This window comes from Equus quagga, chromosome 1, assembly GCF_021613505.1.
Source record: "Equus quagga isolate Etosha38 chromosome 1, UCLA_HA_Equagga_1.0, whole genome shotgun sequence".
Lineage (NCBI taxonomy): Eukaryota > Metazoa > Chordata > Mammalia > Perissodactyla > Equidae > Equus > Equus quagga.
This window is the reverse complement of record NC_060267.1, coordinates 145,200,432-145,216,575: the sequence shown is the minus strand read 5'-3', so window position 1 is coordinate 145,216,575 and position 16,144 is coordinate 145,200,432. Positions and strand designations below refer to the sequence as shown.

The 16,144-nt window shown below is 55.5% G+C and overlaps 2 protein-coding genes across 7 annotated transcripts in view; one reads left to right on the top strand and one right to left on the bottom strand.

Moving 5' to 3' along the window:
- Window positions 1-1,878, top strand: part of TTC21A (tetratricopeptide repeat domain 21A) — a 32,955-nt gene extending 31,077 nt beyond the window's left edge. For 3 of the 5 annotated variants that reach the window (XM_046662740.1, XM_046662751.1, XM_046662726.1), the window contains 3 exons: window positions 220-340; window positions 510-577; window positions 674-866. In XM_046662740.1, coding sequence (XP_046518696.1) covers window positions 220-340; window positions 510-577; window positions 674-751 — 267 coding nt within the window. In that variant the 3' untranslated portion in view covers window positions 752-866. Of the gene's footprint in view, window positions 1-219; window positions 341-509; window positions 578-673; window positions 867-1,612 lie in introns of those variants that run through there. The other 2 variants (XR_006888759.1, XR_006888760.1) reach the window with 2 other exon arrangements.
- Window positions 1,879-3,756: 1,878 nt separating this feature from the next.
- On the bottom strand, window positions 3,757-15,874 carry CSRNP1 (cysteine and serine rich nuclear protein 1). 2 transcript variants are annotated; one of them, XM_046662773.1, is made up of 6 exons: window positions 15,694-15,777; window positions 15,046-15,114; window positions 9,001-9,254; window positions 6,867-7,126; window positions 6,040-6,354; window positions 3,757-5,944 (listed from the first exon to the last, which is right to left on the bottom strand). In XM_046662773.1, exons 3-6 carry the CDS (start codon window positions 9,212-9,214, stop codon window positions 4,964-4,966), a joined length of 1,770 nt encoding a protein of 589 aa, XP_046518729.1. In that variant the 5' UTR covers window positions 9,215-9,254; window positions 15,046-15,114; window positions 15,694-15,777; the 3' UTR covers window positions 3,757-4,963. The 2 variants fall into 2 exon arrangements, with proteins under 2 accessions (XP_046518729.1, XP_046518735.1); XM_046662779.1 differs by lacking the exon at window positions 15,046-15,114 and having other exon boundaries at window positions 15,694-15,874.
- Between the last annotated feature and the right edge of the window lie 270 nt (window positions 15,875-16,144).

The window sequence follows — 16,144 nt, the reverse complement described above, 5'->3', positions numbered from 1 at the left end:
CGGGGAAGGGGTCCTGCCAGCCTCGGAATAGCTGAGAAGAGGGTGCACAGTTCACCCCTCGCAGAGGTGGGGGTGCTGCTGGAGTCCCTGAGTGGTTTGAGTTAATGAAGCTCACAGCCGTCCTTTGCCCCGGCTCCTCCCACCTCGGCTGGTTCCACCCGCCGCTGGGACCCGTTGCGGCTTCCCCTCCGCAGAGGCTCTGACTAGCTTTCCCTGCAGTCCTGCTGCAAGGCCTACGAGTACATGGGCTTCATCATGGAGAAGGAGCAGTCCTACAAGGACGCAGCCAACAACTACGAGCTGGCCTGGAAGTACAGTCATCAAGCCAACCCTGCCATTGGTAAGGCAGCCAGCCAAGGTGCACGTGGGTGGGCCAGGGAGCTGGGCAGGAGGACCACCAGCCTGACCCCAGAACTCAAGGCCTGGATTCTGGCTGCTGTGGGATTCAGAGGGGTTCTCAGATCATCAGGGTGCCACCCACCATCTGTATTCTCCCTACTCCTGGACAGGCTTTAAACTCGCTTTCAACTACTTGAAGGATAAGAGATACGTGGAGGCCATCGAAGTCTGCCACAATGTAAGCCACCAACACTGGCAGGGCTTGGGGCAGTGGCCTGGGGCAGTGGCAGGGAGCCTGGCCTGATGTTTCACACCTTTTCTTGCTCTGTCCCAGGTCCTCAGGGAGCACCCCAACTACCCCAAAATCAGAGAAGAAATTTTGGAAAAGGCCCAAGGATCTTTGAGGCCCTAGCTGTCGTCAGTGGGAGCCAGTGTGGGTGGAAGCCATCAACCGACAGAAGTTTCATGGAGGGTGTAGGAAGTGGGTCAGTGGAGAAGAGGTTCAGAAAATGACATATTCTTCCCCACTTCTCTAGTGTGTGTTGTTTATTTGAATCGTGCCTCATCTTCTCTAAGGGGCATCCCAACTCTTAATGTTGTTAAGGCACAAGAAGCAGTTTTGCTCTGAGGAAGAAAGACATCATCCAGCTTAGCTTTTGCTGGGTTCATTGGGCACCTTCTAATGGACCCCACTTTTATCTCAGACTCGTGAAGAGGAAGAGGGGAACCAAGAGGTGGTTAAAAAATACCCTACAGCTATTTTGATATTGTTTTGTCAGCCCATAAATGCCTCCTCTCTCCTGTCTGGTCCCCGGAATGCTGGAGCTAAAGCAGCAGCTGCTCCTCCCTGCCATGCTGCCCTCTGCGTCCTCCCTGGCAGTGGGCCCAGATGGGAGGACCAGCTGCAGAAGGCCCCCAGGCTGAGGCTGTGTGAGCGAGGCCGTCATCCTGTAGGTCGGAAGGGCCATTGGCCCACTCTGTCCATACATCCTGTCTCCTCCTCCTCATGTCTTCAGTTGGCCTCTGCTGGTCCTCACTGGTTTGGGACAAACCTGATTACCCTGGCCTGGTGCAGGGAAATACCTCCCAAGAAAAATAGTTCCCACTTTAGTTTTTGTAAAAGACACCGACCAACTAATTCATCCTCCAGAAACCTTCTTAACACTTAAGGGGATGAAAGCAGTGGTCCCTGTTTGGATGAGTGTTGTAACTGGCAAGAGGGTGAAGAGGTCACCTTTGCTGTGCTCCCAGTACCTCTCTTCCTGTTTTTCAGGATGGCAGTAATGGGCCAGTCTGACCTCAGGGGAAGGAACTCTGAGCCGGGAGTTAGGAGGCCTAGAATCTTCCCGTGAGATCTTCCCAAGACCCTTCCCCTCTCTGGGTCTCAGTGTCCCCATCTGTGGCAGGAAATTAGACTAGATCTGTGTTCTCAAATCATAGCACAAATCCCTGCCAATGACAGACAGCAAACATTTGAAAGTTTAATAACTATGTGTTTAAATATAATTTTTATATAATAAAAATAGCTCAACAAACTCATGAATTTGTGGGTGCTATTACACAGAATGCTTCTAACTTTTAAGCATATTGATAGAATTGATATAAAGTAAAATACTTAGGAGGAGGAGAATGCAGCTATGGCAAAGGTCTCAAGAGAAGTTGTCCAGTGACCAAGATTTGGGACCAGGGAACAGGTAAGGGTCCCTTTTAGAACAGCCCGAGTTGTCCTTGGTGGTTGCCAAGCCTTGTTTTTATAACATACTGCTGATCCTGTGCATGGTCTGAGTCAATGATCTGGAACCTTTCACCAGGTTACTCCCATCATTCGTATGGGGAACCAGTCCACTTTGCTATTAGCTGCTTTGCAGCCCAGTGTCTTGGGGCAGGTTGTGTTGAGGCGGGTCTGTCTGTCTGGAGAATGATGCTATAAAGGATTGTCCATTAATCACGTTTTTATTGCTGTAAAACCTAAGTTGTCTTCAATTATCTAAAAAAAAAAAAAAAAAGCTGAGAAGTGACCCTGTGGCTCTAGATGGGGAGTGTACAGCCTCAGTCCAGCCTGGGCTGTGTCCATGGGGTATCGCCTGCAGGGGCTTCCACCCAGGGTCTCGGAGCTGCTGGGGACTGGCACCCAGACCCCCAGGCCAGTCAAAGCAGAGCCTCAGAGCCTGGCTTTGGATCCTGCTTACTGAAGCAATTTCTACAAGAGGCTTCCCAAGGACCAGTGAGAAGGGAGACAGGACAACTGAATGTACCCAGATACTCCATCCTGAGAAGCCTAAGACCTGGCTGTCCTTGCCTACGCTGGTTACAGGCCGCCCCCCCATAGGCTAGACTCCAAGCCATGAGTCCTCTAATGGCTACTGACGATATGGCTATGTGGCCATGTCCATGCATGTTTGGAGACAAGAGACAGATACTTAAAGGGTGACAGAACAAGCAAAAAAGGGAGGATAAAACATACAGAAATAGAGGCAGAAACGTGAAAACAAAATGAAAGTCACAAACATGCACATGAGGCTGCATGTTCCAGGCATTTTTGTAAGCGCTGTGTATATGTGAGCTGGACAAGCTTATAAGGTGAGCACTGTTATAATTTGCACAGTATTGAGGACACCCAGGCAGAGAGGAAGTCACCTCATTAGGTATAGAAAAGCTGAGATTTGAACACGGCACTCCGGGCCCATGCTCTTAAACTGTAAGCCATCAAGATAAAATAAGGGGAGCCCAGCACAGATCGACGGAGGCAGAGAATCAGAGCAAGAAAAGGACACCCAAGTCAGGTCTCCTTCTTTTGGTCCCCCTCACCAGCACTTGTGTAAATCATTACTCCTAACAGGGAGGTCGACCTTGCTCCTCGGGCCCCTAGACTGGGGCTCCCAAGGGCAAGGTGCAGCCTGCTCCTCTGGCCTGCAGCCCAGGCTGCCGGGGACAGGTCAGACAGGTCTGGCTGGTGCAGATGGATAAGGTTCTGCAGCTTCTGGTGCTGAAGTCCCCAGGGACCTCAGCTGCTCAGCCCCACGCTAGGCCTCCACCAGCCACATCCCACTGCCCACCCCTACCCAGCTCAGGGTGGGTGAATGGGAAGGAGTGTGCCCTTTCCCATCCCAAGCAGACAGCCCCATCTCAGAAGACTGCCCTGCTGCTGCTCCCCACGGCCACCCCAGGTGACCACTGGAGAGAGATGGGGTCATCCAGGGGGAAAACTGCTCCCTCTGCCTGGCCGGCCTCTTAGCTGGCTTCCTGTCTCCAAGTTGCTTGGCCTGCGTGGAAGGAGGCCCAATGTGTTGTGTTCCCCACTCCCATCCCTAACACAGCCTGTGTCCACACTGCCCTGCAGGGCCTGTCTCCCCCTCCCTCCCACTGCCTCCAGAGGGTGGACCCATGCTCCCTGTTTCACAAACGCAGACCACACTGTTAAAAATAGAGCCTCTTTATTGGTACCTGTAAGCTCAGGTACAAAGTGTTCCCACAAGCACGCAGGCTGGCAAGGCCTCCTGGGCAAGAGGGCAGGCCCAGAGCCTGGGCTTCTTGGCACAGACACAGAGAAAAATGAATAAATTATAGTTCTAATACTCAGGGACAATATAGAAATTATGATGCAGAATTCAGTATCAGCAAACAAAAGGCATAAAAGCCATAAGAAGCCACCCCTCGTCCCTGGCCAGCTGGCCTTAGGGCATGGGCAGGTGGACCAGGCTGGAGTGCAGTGCCCAGAAAGCCCTGAGATAGTAGTCAGGGGCATGCTGCGGGCCCTGGTCCCTGGCCCTCTCTAGGCTTCCTGCTTCCCCCTCCTATATTCATGGGCCTGGAATAAAGGCTGTAACTTTTGGGAGCAGGGGAGATGGGGCAGAGGACAGGAAGCAGAGGGGGCTGCATGGGGCAGCACAGGGTTTTGGTCATGGTTGGTCAGCCCAGCCCCTCCCCCTGCCCAGATGCTGTCCCAGGCCAGCCCCTGCCTGCTCAGCCATCTGGAGCCAAGCAGCTGCCATAGTAGACTTAGGGCTCAGATCCACACCTGGTCTACACCAGACAGGGCAGGACTACAAGGCAAAAGGGACTCGGAGGGGTCTCTGCCCCACCCAACCCCCAGCACTGCCCACCAGCCAGACAGGAGACGCCTAAGCCACTTAGTCTCCAAATAAATTATGGAAATAAATTATAGTCTTCACAGTCCAGAGGATTCAGCCACCCAAGGGTCTAGGGCTCAGGGTGGCAGGAGAAGCAGTAAGAAGTGGCTGATTTCAGCCCTGTCTTGCTGTCTTTGGGCTGAAGAACATCATACAAAACCGACAAGGGGTCTGCAAAGCTCCAGGGGAGCCATGGTTCCTCCTCTTCCTGGCACAGCACTGCAGAAGCGGAAGAGACTGTGTGGGCACCGAGTTGGGGGGAGGAGTGGTGCGGGGGCTGGGCGGCCGAGAGGGGAAGCCCCCTCCCTACCCTCTCTTCAGCACAGAAAGTGACAAAAATAAATAAATCAATCCAGAGTGTTGCACGAAAATCAGGAGTGCCCGTGTGGGTGAGCCAGCCCACGGGAAACCATTACATAATAGACCTCGGGAGCCCCCAAATTACAACAAAGCAGCAACAGGGCTCTTGGGGCCAGGTAAAGGCACCTTAGTCCTCACACGGGCACCGGCTCTACCAGAGATGCTGGGGCAGCGTCCTCAAACAACTGGCTGTCCGTGAAGGGAGCCAGGGCCTCGGCAGCTGGCTCGGACAAGCCCATGATGGACTCCAGGAAGCAAGTGCTGGCATCCCCAGGCGGAGAAAAGGCAGGCAAGAGGAAATGGGGTGCCTCAAGGTTGTCCAGGCTGTCAGACACCTTCCGGGAGGTGGAGTAAGGCCCCAGACTATAGTCTGGCAGGGCCTGGAGCAGTTCAAAGGAGTCGCAGGAAGACAAGCTGAGGTCTACTGAGCTGCTCTGGCCGGCGTCCGTGCTGGGCAGCCCTGAGGTGCCAGGGAGGCTGCCTTCTCCCAATCCTTCAAGGCCACTGTTTAGGAAGCAGCTGGCATCCAGGTTGGCGTTTTCATCCAGGATGCTTGATGTGAGGCTAGAACTGTAACAGCTGTGGGTCCAGCTGGCCAGGCCACCAGGGTCACCAGTACCAAAGATGTCAGCCGGGTGGAAGCAGCTGAGGTTGTCGAGGCTCCCCACTCCCCCTTCCTCTTCCTCCTCCTCCTCTCCACCCAGGTCAGAGTCACTGAAACTCAGGATTCGAGCCAAGCTGTCATCATCCACGCTAGGCGGGAAGCCAGGGCCAGGCAGGGCCGGGTGGGTGGGGCCGTCAGGAGCCTCGCTGGTGCCTGATGCTGTGGAGGAGTCGGTCATGTCGCTGCTGCAGCTGTTGTCTCCTAGCTCGCTGCTCACAGGGGGCTTGGCCAGTGGGAAAGTGGGGGCCAAGACAGGCTCATCAGGGCTAGGTGGGCCCCCCGGGGCAGGGGCCTCCAGCTCCCCAAGGCTCTCAGCCCCCTGCTCCAGCTGCAGACGGGTAAGCGTGTGGATGAAATGGGTCTGAACTCGTGCCTGATTAAATTCCACACGGCCCTTGGGGTTCTCACAGCCCTCCCTGCAGCAGCCACAGGGGAATGCTGTGTGGTCCATCTGCAGAGAAAGCAGAGAAATGAGTGAGGATGCCCTGGAGCCCCAAAAGTCCCCAAGCTCAGGCTTCCCTTCCCAGCCTGGTCTGGACACTATACCTGGCACTTGATGCCTGCTAGGCTGCAGCTGCAGGTCTCAGGGTCGCAGACCCTATCGCAGCGACAGCCACAATCCTCTCGGGATCGGCGCAGAGCCTGCAGCTCCCGCTTCTCCTCACGATCGATCCTCCGCACACCGGCGGCCCGTAGCAGGGCCCGCCGCTGCCGGGCTGGATAGGGCTGTAGGAAGGTCATTTCCTCCAACCGGCCACCTGCCACGGCCACTGCCAAATCCTCCTCTACAGAGGCGTCATCAATGGCGTCCACTGTAAGTGGTGGGCTGGCCTCCGTCTCAGGTACGCCGGCCTCTGCAAGCTGGATCCACAGGAGAGAGGAGGGATGTGAGAGGCACAGACATGTGGTCTTAGCCCTCACAGCCATCAGTCACTCGACAAACGCTCCCCATGTGCTTACTCTGGGCTGGGCCCTGTGGATACCATAGTGATAGCCAAGAACACCTCGCTCAGGGCATTTACAAAGAGATTTCCTGTACATGTCACTTCCCAGTTCAGGGACAAACCCCCTCCCCAACCCAGACAGATACACCCACCCCCAATGCTGCATCAGTCCCACATCCCCTCCCCAGTGAGGTCAAATAGATTCAGGCACCTTGGACCCAGCCCCTGCAGCAAACTCGAGCCCTTCCACACCCCACTGTCTGCAGGTAATTCAGGCAACAGACCCTGATCAAGCAATCGCTGGCTCCATGGGCCTCTTTCCCCAAATACAGAAGGAGCAAACTGGCATCCACCCCTGAGCCCCCGCCCCTCAAGGCTAGGACTTCAGAAGCTGCCCAAGGGCATGGACCTTGTAGAGGGTCTCCCCACCTTCCACTGCAGCACCTCCAGCTTTTCCTCCTTCAAGCGTAGGCGGAGCTTCTCGTGCCGGGCGCGGGCTTGCTCCTGTGTAAACTCAGCCAAGGAGAAGCGGCGGCAGGCACTGTGGTGAGGGGCCATACCCAGAGTGCAGCCGCCACGGCTGGGCACGCTGGTGAAGCCCTGGCACCGAGGAAAGTAGAAGACAGTGATGCCATCGAAGGCTACGCGGCCCGGGCGCTTGCGGGGAGCCCGCTTCAGGATGGACAGGGCTGGAAGGCAGACAGGGAAGGGGCAGGGCGTTAGCTCTCCGTGAGGAACAGCATAACCTCCAGGAAGACGATGCTGAACGGTGTCTCCTCGCACCTCCCTCACTTCCCTCCCACCCCCCAAAAAGAATAAGTCTGAATTTAGGAGCCAGCCTGGCTGGGATTGGAGCTGGTAAAATCGACCACCACCCCTATGTCAACACCAGCTTACTGTTATTTACCAGTCCAAATGAGAGCCATTTGTAAGATCAAACATCTTTCCCATCTTTATTAGCTATTTATAGGTTCCTTGTATAGTTTTCTAGTTTTTATTTATTTGTAGGAGCTCTTTATATACAATATTAAAGATATTAATCATTTGTCTAACCTATCTGTGCAAATATTTTAGTCTTTTATTTTTGTTCATGGCATTTTACAAAATAATTTCTAAGGTTGATGTCACAAAAAAAGGTACTGATCTTTTCCTTTATAGCTTCTGCATTTTGTATCAGACTTAGAAAGGCCTTCCCTTTATAAGTTATTGATTGTATATTGATTAGTAGGCTATGTATTGGTATAGTCTATACATATATTGGTATATTATTGCGTTTTATTAGGTTGAACCATAAAAATTATCATAAAATTGTTGAATATTAGCAATTCCATATAATTCAACTTAATATATTAATTTTGTACCCAGACCTGAGGGAATTTCCCTTCTAAAAGGTTTTCCGTTTATATTTTTAAATTCACCAGGTAGTTAGCCATCTGCAAATAATGGCAGTTTTGCCTGTCCCAATCCAGTACGTAGGATTCTTATTCTCCTTGCTAACTGAATGGCTAGCACTTCTGAACAATGTTACTAAGAGTGGTGACAGCATCCTCATCTTGTTCCTGACACAGAGACCCTGCTTCCAGTATTTCCTCATTAATGAGAATGCCAGCTTTTGGGTCGAGACACATATTTTTCATTATTTAAGATAGAATTTGCTTATTCCTTTCTTACCAAGGGTCTTATCTAGAAGGAATGTTAGATTTTATCAAACATGCTTTCAGCATCTATAGCGGCTCTCATGTTTTTCCTCCTCTGACACAGTCATTTGGTAAACTATAAGACTGGATTTTATAACATTAAACCATCCTTGTATTTCCAGAATAAACCCAGAGTAGTTTAGTCAACATACTGTTAGATTCTATGTGCTAAAAGTTATACTCCTTTTTTATATATAATGCATATATATATATATATATACACACACACACATAATACATAGACATCATATCTGTGATATGAAAATGTTGTGTTGGGGTGATTAGGAAAAATAATGTCTAAAAGGGCTCCTTGGCATTGGGGGGAGCGATAATAAAAAATAAGATTGAGAAACACTGCTCTGGGGCCATCTTTGTCAGTTTGGAATCAGAATTACACCAGCTTGAAAAATAACTGGGGAAAAAACCTTTTCACTATGTTCGGGCAAAGCTGAGTAGCATTGTGACAGGAGAGGGACCGGCTTAACAGGCCTGGCAGCGGAGAAGTGTGGGGCGTGGGACTCCAGTAGTTCAGTTGGTAGGAGGACAGAGCACAAGCTGGAGAACGAAACTGGAACAGAAGGGAGGAGCCAGAGCAGGAAGGCCTGAGGGCCACTCTGAGGAGCTCTGTCCTGCACGTCTTCTGAGCTGGGGAGTCCCAAGGGCAAAGGTCAGTCTAGCCGGGCCCAAGTGCCTCTGGACAGTGGGCATTCCTGAGTGACCACTATATTATGGAAAGCCAAGTAGGGAGCTAAAGCCATGGGGACACAACCTCCAGAGGCTGGAATGGATTTGTTAGGGTGCCCCCCAAATTTATCTTCAGGAAGGAAGAAGGGTATGGTGGGGTCCCCAGGGGAGAGGGGACTCACGGGTGAAACTTTGGGGGCCACAGAAGTCACGGCCAGGCAGGGGCATCTGATCCCAGGGGCCCTCCTCATCCGAGTCCCAGGCTGGGGAGACTGAGGAGTTCGGGGAGCAGGAGCGAGAGTGGCAGCCCGAGGAGGACACAGAGGAGGAGGAGGAGCAGAGAGAGGAGTCGTCCTCGTCCAGCTGGTCAAACTTCCTCTTCAGCAGCCCAGTCATGGTGGTGCAGGGGGTGCTCTGGATTCTGGGCACAGACAGCCTGGAAGGGGAAGGAGAAAGCTCTAAGTGGCAGGCCTGAGGGCAGGAGGTGGGCCCTCAGCCATGACCATCATCTCCCCCAGTCACCCTCTGAGAAGTCCCCTCCCTTCGTCCTCCCAACCCGGCCTGCGGAGCTCTACATGCAGGCGGCACGTCTCCAGGAGGCTTCTGTGCACAAGGGCGAGCACCAAGGTCCAAACCCTCATCCTGGCGCCTGCAGACTCCTACCACCTCTGCCCAAAAGCCCTCCCAGACGCCGCCAGGCACCTTTCCCCACTACCTCCTACCACCCACCTTCACACACGCACACATCAGACTGACAGATGGACCCACAGACTGCAGTCCAGCCTCGCTCATTCCCCGACAGGAATCCTGGGGGCTGACTCACTGGCTGGGTGATTCACATGGCTCGCATCTGTGTGCCTTTGTGTGTGTGAGGCCGCCTGCACCGACAGCCTGCACAGCCCTTGTACAGTGGCTCTGCTTCCTCCTCCTCCTCCTCCCCCAGCACACCCACAGACACACCACCCTGCACACACACACACACACACACACACACACACACACACACACACACATACGGGCCGCAGGCCCTCCCTCTGGGGCCGGGCTGACCAGGGCACTCCGGGAAACAGGCTGGTTTTGACATTGGCCTCAATTCCCAGACCCAGGACTTTCCTGAGCCCCTCTTCTCCTGTGATGGAGCTGCTCAGACTTTCCCTCAGAAACCCCCGCCCCGCAGGAGAAGTCCCCTGCCTCCAGGCCTGACTGTGGGACCAGAGCCATGCAGGCTTCATGTCTCTTTAACATCTCTTGTTTGATCTTAAAAATTCACCTACATCCTGCCTTCTATTCCAATATCTAACCTAGTTTGTTTGCAGTTATTCCTTTGGAAATTATTTTTTACCCTTAAAAAAAAAAACACTTCTAGTGAAACTGACCAGCCAAGACAGTGTCCCACTCTCTCCTGTCTGTAGCTCGGTGACTCGGAGCACCCCAGGACACCCGGCTCTCTGTGTTTCCCCTTTGAGGGTCTCAGCCCTCCGCGGGAGTACAACCAGAGACTCCCACAGCCTGGCTGGCCTCATCCGGGTGGAGGGAACTTGGGGTTCCTTCCCCTAAATGCTGCAGCAAATAGGAGCCCCTTCCACTGCTTGGGAATCCCCAAAGAACTCAGTCCTATGGGCTGAGCACAACTACCTTGTCTCTCTGTGCATCCTGTGTCCTTTGGCACTCAAGGCTGGGCCTCAGGAGGTCACAGGAGGAAGGGGAAACGATGCAGAGGCCCCAGTGCTGGGGAGCCCCTCCCCCACTGCCATCACAGGAAATGAGAGAGAACAGGAAAAACCAACCAGAAGGCTGGCCCTCTCCCCGCTCAGGTGTCCTTTCCAAACACGACCCCTTTTGCCATGACTTCCATGAAGTCCCTGCATCCTAGACCTAGAGGGTGTGCTGTCACCGACCTGCTAGATAAAATCGATAAAATCCGTCCGGGGACAGCCTCGCCTGGCAGGCACCAGAGAGGCAGGAGAGCTTCCCTCCTCGCCAACCCTCCACGCTGGGCCCCAGGGGAAGAGGCCGCACAGGTGTTTCCGGGGGGCTTCTCAGCGGGTGGTTTCTCAGGCGTGGCTCCCTCCCTCCCAGGGTCAAACCACAAACAAAAACAACTGAGCTCCCAGCTGACCTGCAGGCTCTCCCAGGAGTTGGGGGAAGTCATGACCCATAGCCAGGCACACACACATACAGACCACAAGACACTCAGGCACACAGAAACTCACATGGACAAAACACACCCACACATCTTGTCCCCACCACAGTCCTGCTGGGAGACCCTATCCTTTCCCAAACTAGGGATGCTGTCTATGAGGTGCTGCTGAAGGCCGCCCTAATCACACCTCCAAGACTGACACCCCCCAAAACCAAATGCCCACTTGGTATCTCGGCCTGGCTGTCCCTAGAAACAAAATTCCGCAGGCCCCAAATCGAACCCTTTGTCTCTGTCCCCCAACCCCCTGTGCCATCTGTTCCTCTTCCTGTGCTCCCTATCTTAGTAACAGCACTGCCACCCACCCAGTTACTCAAGCCAGACCTGCAGTCACCCTCCACTCCCGCCTCCCTCTCCCCACATCCACATCCTGGAAGCACACATTGGCTCATTTAATGCACACAAGGCCAGGCACACGCAGTAGACACCGTGGAGGCCACCCAGCAGTGTTAAGAACTTTGACTCCAGAACCAGACTGCCTGCATTTGAACGCTGGCTCGGCTGGGTGACCCCAGGCAAGTTCCTTAACTTCTCTGTATCTCCAATTCTTTGTCTGAAAACCTTAAAGGGTTGGGAGGTTTACATGAATCAATACACTCAAGTTCTTAGTGATAAGTGCTCAGTGAATGTGTAATTCTGCACTGTAAAAAGAGAAAGAAAGAAAGAAACAGGATGAGCACACAGATGAACCTGCCTGATATCACATTGAGTGAAAGAAGCCAGAACCAGAATATATGTGAATGAAGTTCAGGAAAAGGCGAACCCAGTCAGTGATGATAGAAGGCAGAACAGTGGTTCGGGGTAGCGGAGCTGGGGCATGCACTGGGGACAGTCATGAGGGAATCTTCTGGGAGAGTCTTGAAATGTTCCATGTTGATCTGGGTGGTAGTTCCACGGGTGTCTAAAACTAAAAATTCATCTAGCTGTGTAAGATTCATATGCTTCATGCATTCTATGTATGTCCCCTTCAATTTTACAAGTTCATTATCCTATGTCTCTGCTACTACCCATGTCCCCTGCCTCTGCTCCTGCCCTCTCCCTGCAGCCAGAGTGATCTTATTAAACCACATATCAGATCAGCCTGCCACCCCCACGCTTAGAAGCGCTCCGTAGCTCCCCTTGGGGAAGCTTGTCTTTAGGATCAAGTCTAGAATTCCAGGAAAGGCCAATGCAGGCCTGGCTGTTGCCTCCCTTCCAGACTCATAGTGCAAGACTCTCCCCACCCTCCTCTCACTTTATATCCCAGCTGAACTTGCAGTTCCCCTAATGGCCTTGCCCTGCTCACCTCCTGGCTTTTGCCCAAGCTGGAACCCAGCCTGACCTCACTTTAGAAGTCATCTCCAAGAGGGCCTCCCTGAGACCCCCTGCCCTCCTCAGTGACTACATGCCTCTCTGGGCTCCATGGACCCTGGGATTCCCCTATCACAGCCCTTATCTCCCCATCCTGCAACAGCCTCACTGCTCATCTCCCTCACACCAGGTTGAGGGTCCCTCTACCTGGCTGTCACTGTGCCCGTGCCTACAACAGAGTCAGGCATAGAGAAGGTACCTGAGGACCGGCAGTGGTAAACGGGCCGGCGCTGTGTATCAGGTATAAACAGAGACAAGATTCAGGTACATGAGGTCCCTGGGTGTCACTGGTCAGCATGATCTTCTCCTGTTCCTGTCACAGTTAGTTTGGGGGGTGGGGGGCGGGGAGCACATGCCCATCCCCTAGCCTGCATCAGAGGGGTTAAGTAAGAATGGTACCCAGAAAGGGATGGCTCTGCGGGCAGGAGGAGGAAACTTAGGCTACAGGCATCTCAGGAGGCTCCCTGCTCCCCAAGAGTAAACAGAGAGAGAAAGAGATGTCAAGGAAGCAGGTTCCAGCCAGACACCCTGGCTCTGCCTCAAGCATGTCTACAGAATGGGAACTTCAGGTGAGGGGTGATAAGCTCCAAGGCTGCAGACAGGAAAACAGGGACCCAAGGAGGCTTGCTTGGGCCGTGCTGCAGGTCCTCCTGAGGAACCCCTAGCAGGATCTGCAGACCTGGGATGAAATGAGAAGTCATCTCCTCCCTAATATGCCCTTGGGGTGGGGGGAAGGGAAAGAGCCCCTGGATCTCCTGCGTGGCTGTCCCACCTGGGAATCCAGAGGCTGAGAGAAGCAGAGGCGGGAGATGAGACAAAAAGACTCAGCCAGAGACAAGGAGAGGCCAAGTCAGAAAAGGAATGAAAGATAGTGAAAGAGTCCAAGAAAAGTGTCAGACAGTGAGTCAGAGGGTGGGGGAGGGGCCCTCAGCAGCTACCCAGGAATCAAGATCCCGACCATGGCACTGTTCCCAGGGCGAGCACAGCCCCCTCCTAGGGTCCTGGAGGAAGGAAAAGCAATTCCCAGGAGCTGGCTCAGACAGAAATACCACACCCCTGAAGAGCCCCGGAGACAGGCCCTGAATCAAAGAGAACCAGGCTTCTTCCGGGATCTGCCTGGGCCCTGAGAATCAGGCTGCCCTCCTGCCACCACACACAGGCGCTGACAGCCCAGGACAAGGGGGGACGCCTCCCCACCCTACTTGCCACAACTATCTACACACTCAGGCCACATGGTGTGAATCCAGGAAAGGCCACCTCACCCTGGACACCAAGCAAACAAAGGCTGTTTGGGAGGGAGGGGGGAATATCTCCAGGGCTCTGAAGAGTCACACCAACTCCTCTGCGCACTCCAGCAGTCCCAATGCCCGACCCCCCCAGCCAGGGCTGGCATTGGGGAAGGGACACCTTCAGCTGCCTCCGTCCTCCTCCAGGAATCTGAAGAATGCATCCTTTAACCTCAGAGCCCCAGGCCTTGGCCAGACTGGGTCAGTTCCCCCTCTAACACCTGGGGCCACGTGACCCAAGGCCCTCAGGAGCTACTTCCTGGGAGAAGGGGAGGGCATCTCAGAGCACCAAGAGCCCCCAGTGGGATTGGCTGGAAAAACAGCCTAGGCAACCCAGAGAGCACAGACACACCCCTCCCCCACCCATCCCTGTGGAAGTGAATCCTGGGGGAGGGGACAGTTCCTCAGCCTTGGCCTCCAGGGCCTGGCACTGGGTAGGTGCCAAATGTTTGCTGGCTCTGTGAGGCAATTGCTCCTGCAGAAGGGAAATTGCACCTGACAGTGACTGCTTCCTGCACGTAAGTGAGGCCTCCTTCACTCTCATTCATTCATTCATTCATTCAACAAATACTTATTGAGCTCCTAAGACGTGCCAGGCACTGTGTCAGGCACTTGGGCATACAGGGAGCAAGACATACACTAGTGCTGCCCCCTTGAGCTTTGAGTTTAGTGGAAAGGAGTATAATCAGTTGCAAACCAGGGTTGAGGGCTCGGATGGAGGGTGGGAGGAGTGAGGCAGGAGGGGCACAGCTAGGGGTGAAGACAGGTCCCTCCGAGGAAGGATGTAGGAAGAGTTCCAGAGAGGGGCCACGGCAGTGTGAGGGACTTGAGGGGGGAGAGATAAAGTGGGGAGGAGGGAAAGGCGCCAGGGCTGACAGGGCGGGCTTTAGCCTGAGGGCACAGGAAGCCACACAAGGGTTTAAGTAGGGAGTGACAATACCAGATTTGCATTTTAAAAAGATGGCTCAGCACCGGGACTGGAGGGGATGGGAGGGGGTGTGACCGGTTGGACGGCGCTGCCCGAGCTAGGTGACAGATGACAGGACAAGGGCACAGGAGAAAGGGGAACAGACTGCTGGACGTGGAGACCGAAGAGGGCAGTGATGTCAAGGATTTGGGGGTGAGGTGATGAGTTCCGTTCCAGAGGACTATGAGACATCCGAGTGGAGGTGTCGGGTGGGCAGTGAGCCCGGGAGGGACCCTCTTGTGTCAGGAGTGTGGGCTATGTGTGTGATTATGCCAGGGAGCAGGAGTGACTAAGTGTGTGACGGCTGCTGTCGTGTGGGCATCTCAACAGTGCGTGTCTGTGGAAGGGCCCCCGGGGAGGGGAAACTGAGGACCGGGAGGAAGTACGTGCCGGGGAAGGGAGAAGTGCGTGGGAGAGAACCTACGTGTGCCCGCGGGTGGCTGGGGTAGCTGCGCCCGTGACTCACAGCGGTGGCCTCCGCGTGTGACGGTGACTGACAAACAGGTGAGCGTACGACACAATCCCTCCCTCCCTCCCGGGGTCCGTGACTCACGGAGCCTCAGTCCTCGCTCACCCCTCCACTCCCTCCCTGACCCCCGCCAGCCGGGGGCGCCAGGCACGCGCCGCAGCCCCGGCACCCGCCCCCGGGGGGAGCCCGAGGAGGAAGGCGACAAATGTCACCTGCTCCGGCCACGCGAGGAACTTCTGAAAAGTTCTCAGGCAACTGGGTCAAAAGGAAACTCACCCGCGGACGCGCGCAACCCGTCACCCCGCCACCCGCGCGCAACCTCGGCTCGGCCGCCCCCCGCCCCGAGCTCGGGGAGCCGTGACTTCTCGGGGGGACCGGTGGCGGGGGAGGGGAGCGGAAAACCTATGACTCTCGCCTCCCGGGCCCCCAGCCCCGGACTCCGGCCGTGCGCTCAGGCTGGGGCCGGGCTGGGCTGTCCCCGCCCCGGCGCCTGCTCCGGGGGGCGAGGGGCAGATGGCAGGGGCCGGAGGAGCAGTGCCACCCGCGCGGGACGCCCCTTCCCCAAGGTGCCATCCGGCCGGGCCGGAGCCCCTCCGCGCTCACCTGCGATCCGGGCGCTCGCCGAAGACAGCCACGCCACCCTCGTCCAGCCCGGGGACGCCCCTCGCGCCGCGCCCCTGCGTCCGCTCGGCCGGGCAGCTGTGGGCCCAGCCGCCCCAGCTCTGCGCGTCCGGCAGCGGCGGCGGCGGCGGGAGACTGGCTGCACCCGGCCCCGCCCGCCGCTCCGCCCTCCTCGTCAGTGGAAAACTCCGGGGCTCACGGCGCTGACGCACGCCGGGCCTCCCGCCAGGCTGCCCGGCCGCCCGCAGCCCCGCCCCGGAGGCGCCGCCTCCTCCCCCGCCCGGCCGGGCGCCGCGCCGCGGGCCTCCCCGCAGACTCTGACCCCGCGACGGCGCCTCGACCGCCCGCTGCCCTCCGTGTCCCCTCGCCTGCAGTTTCCTAAAGTCGCCGACGCTGCAAGCCGGCAGAGCAGGGTCGTAAAGATGCCCCCCCC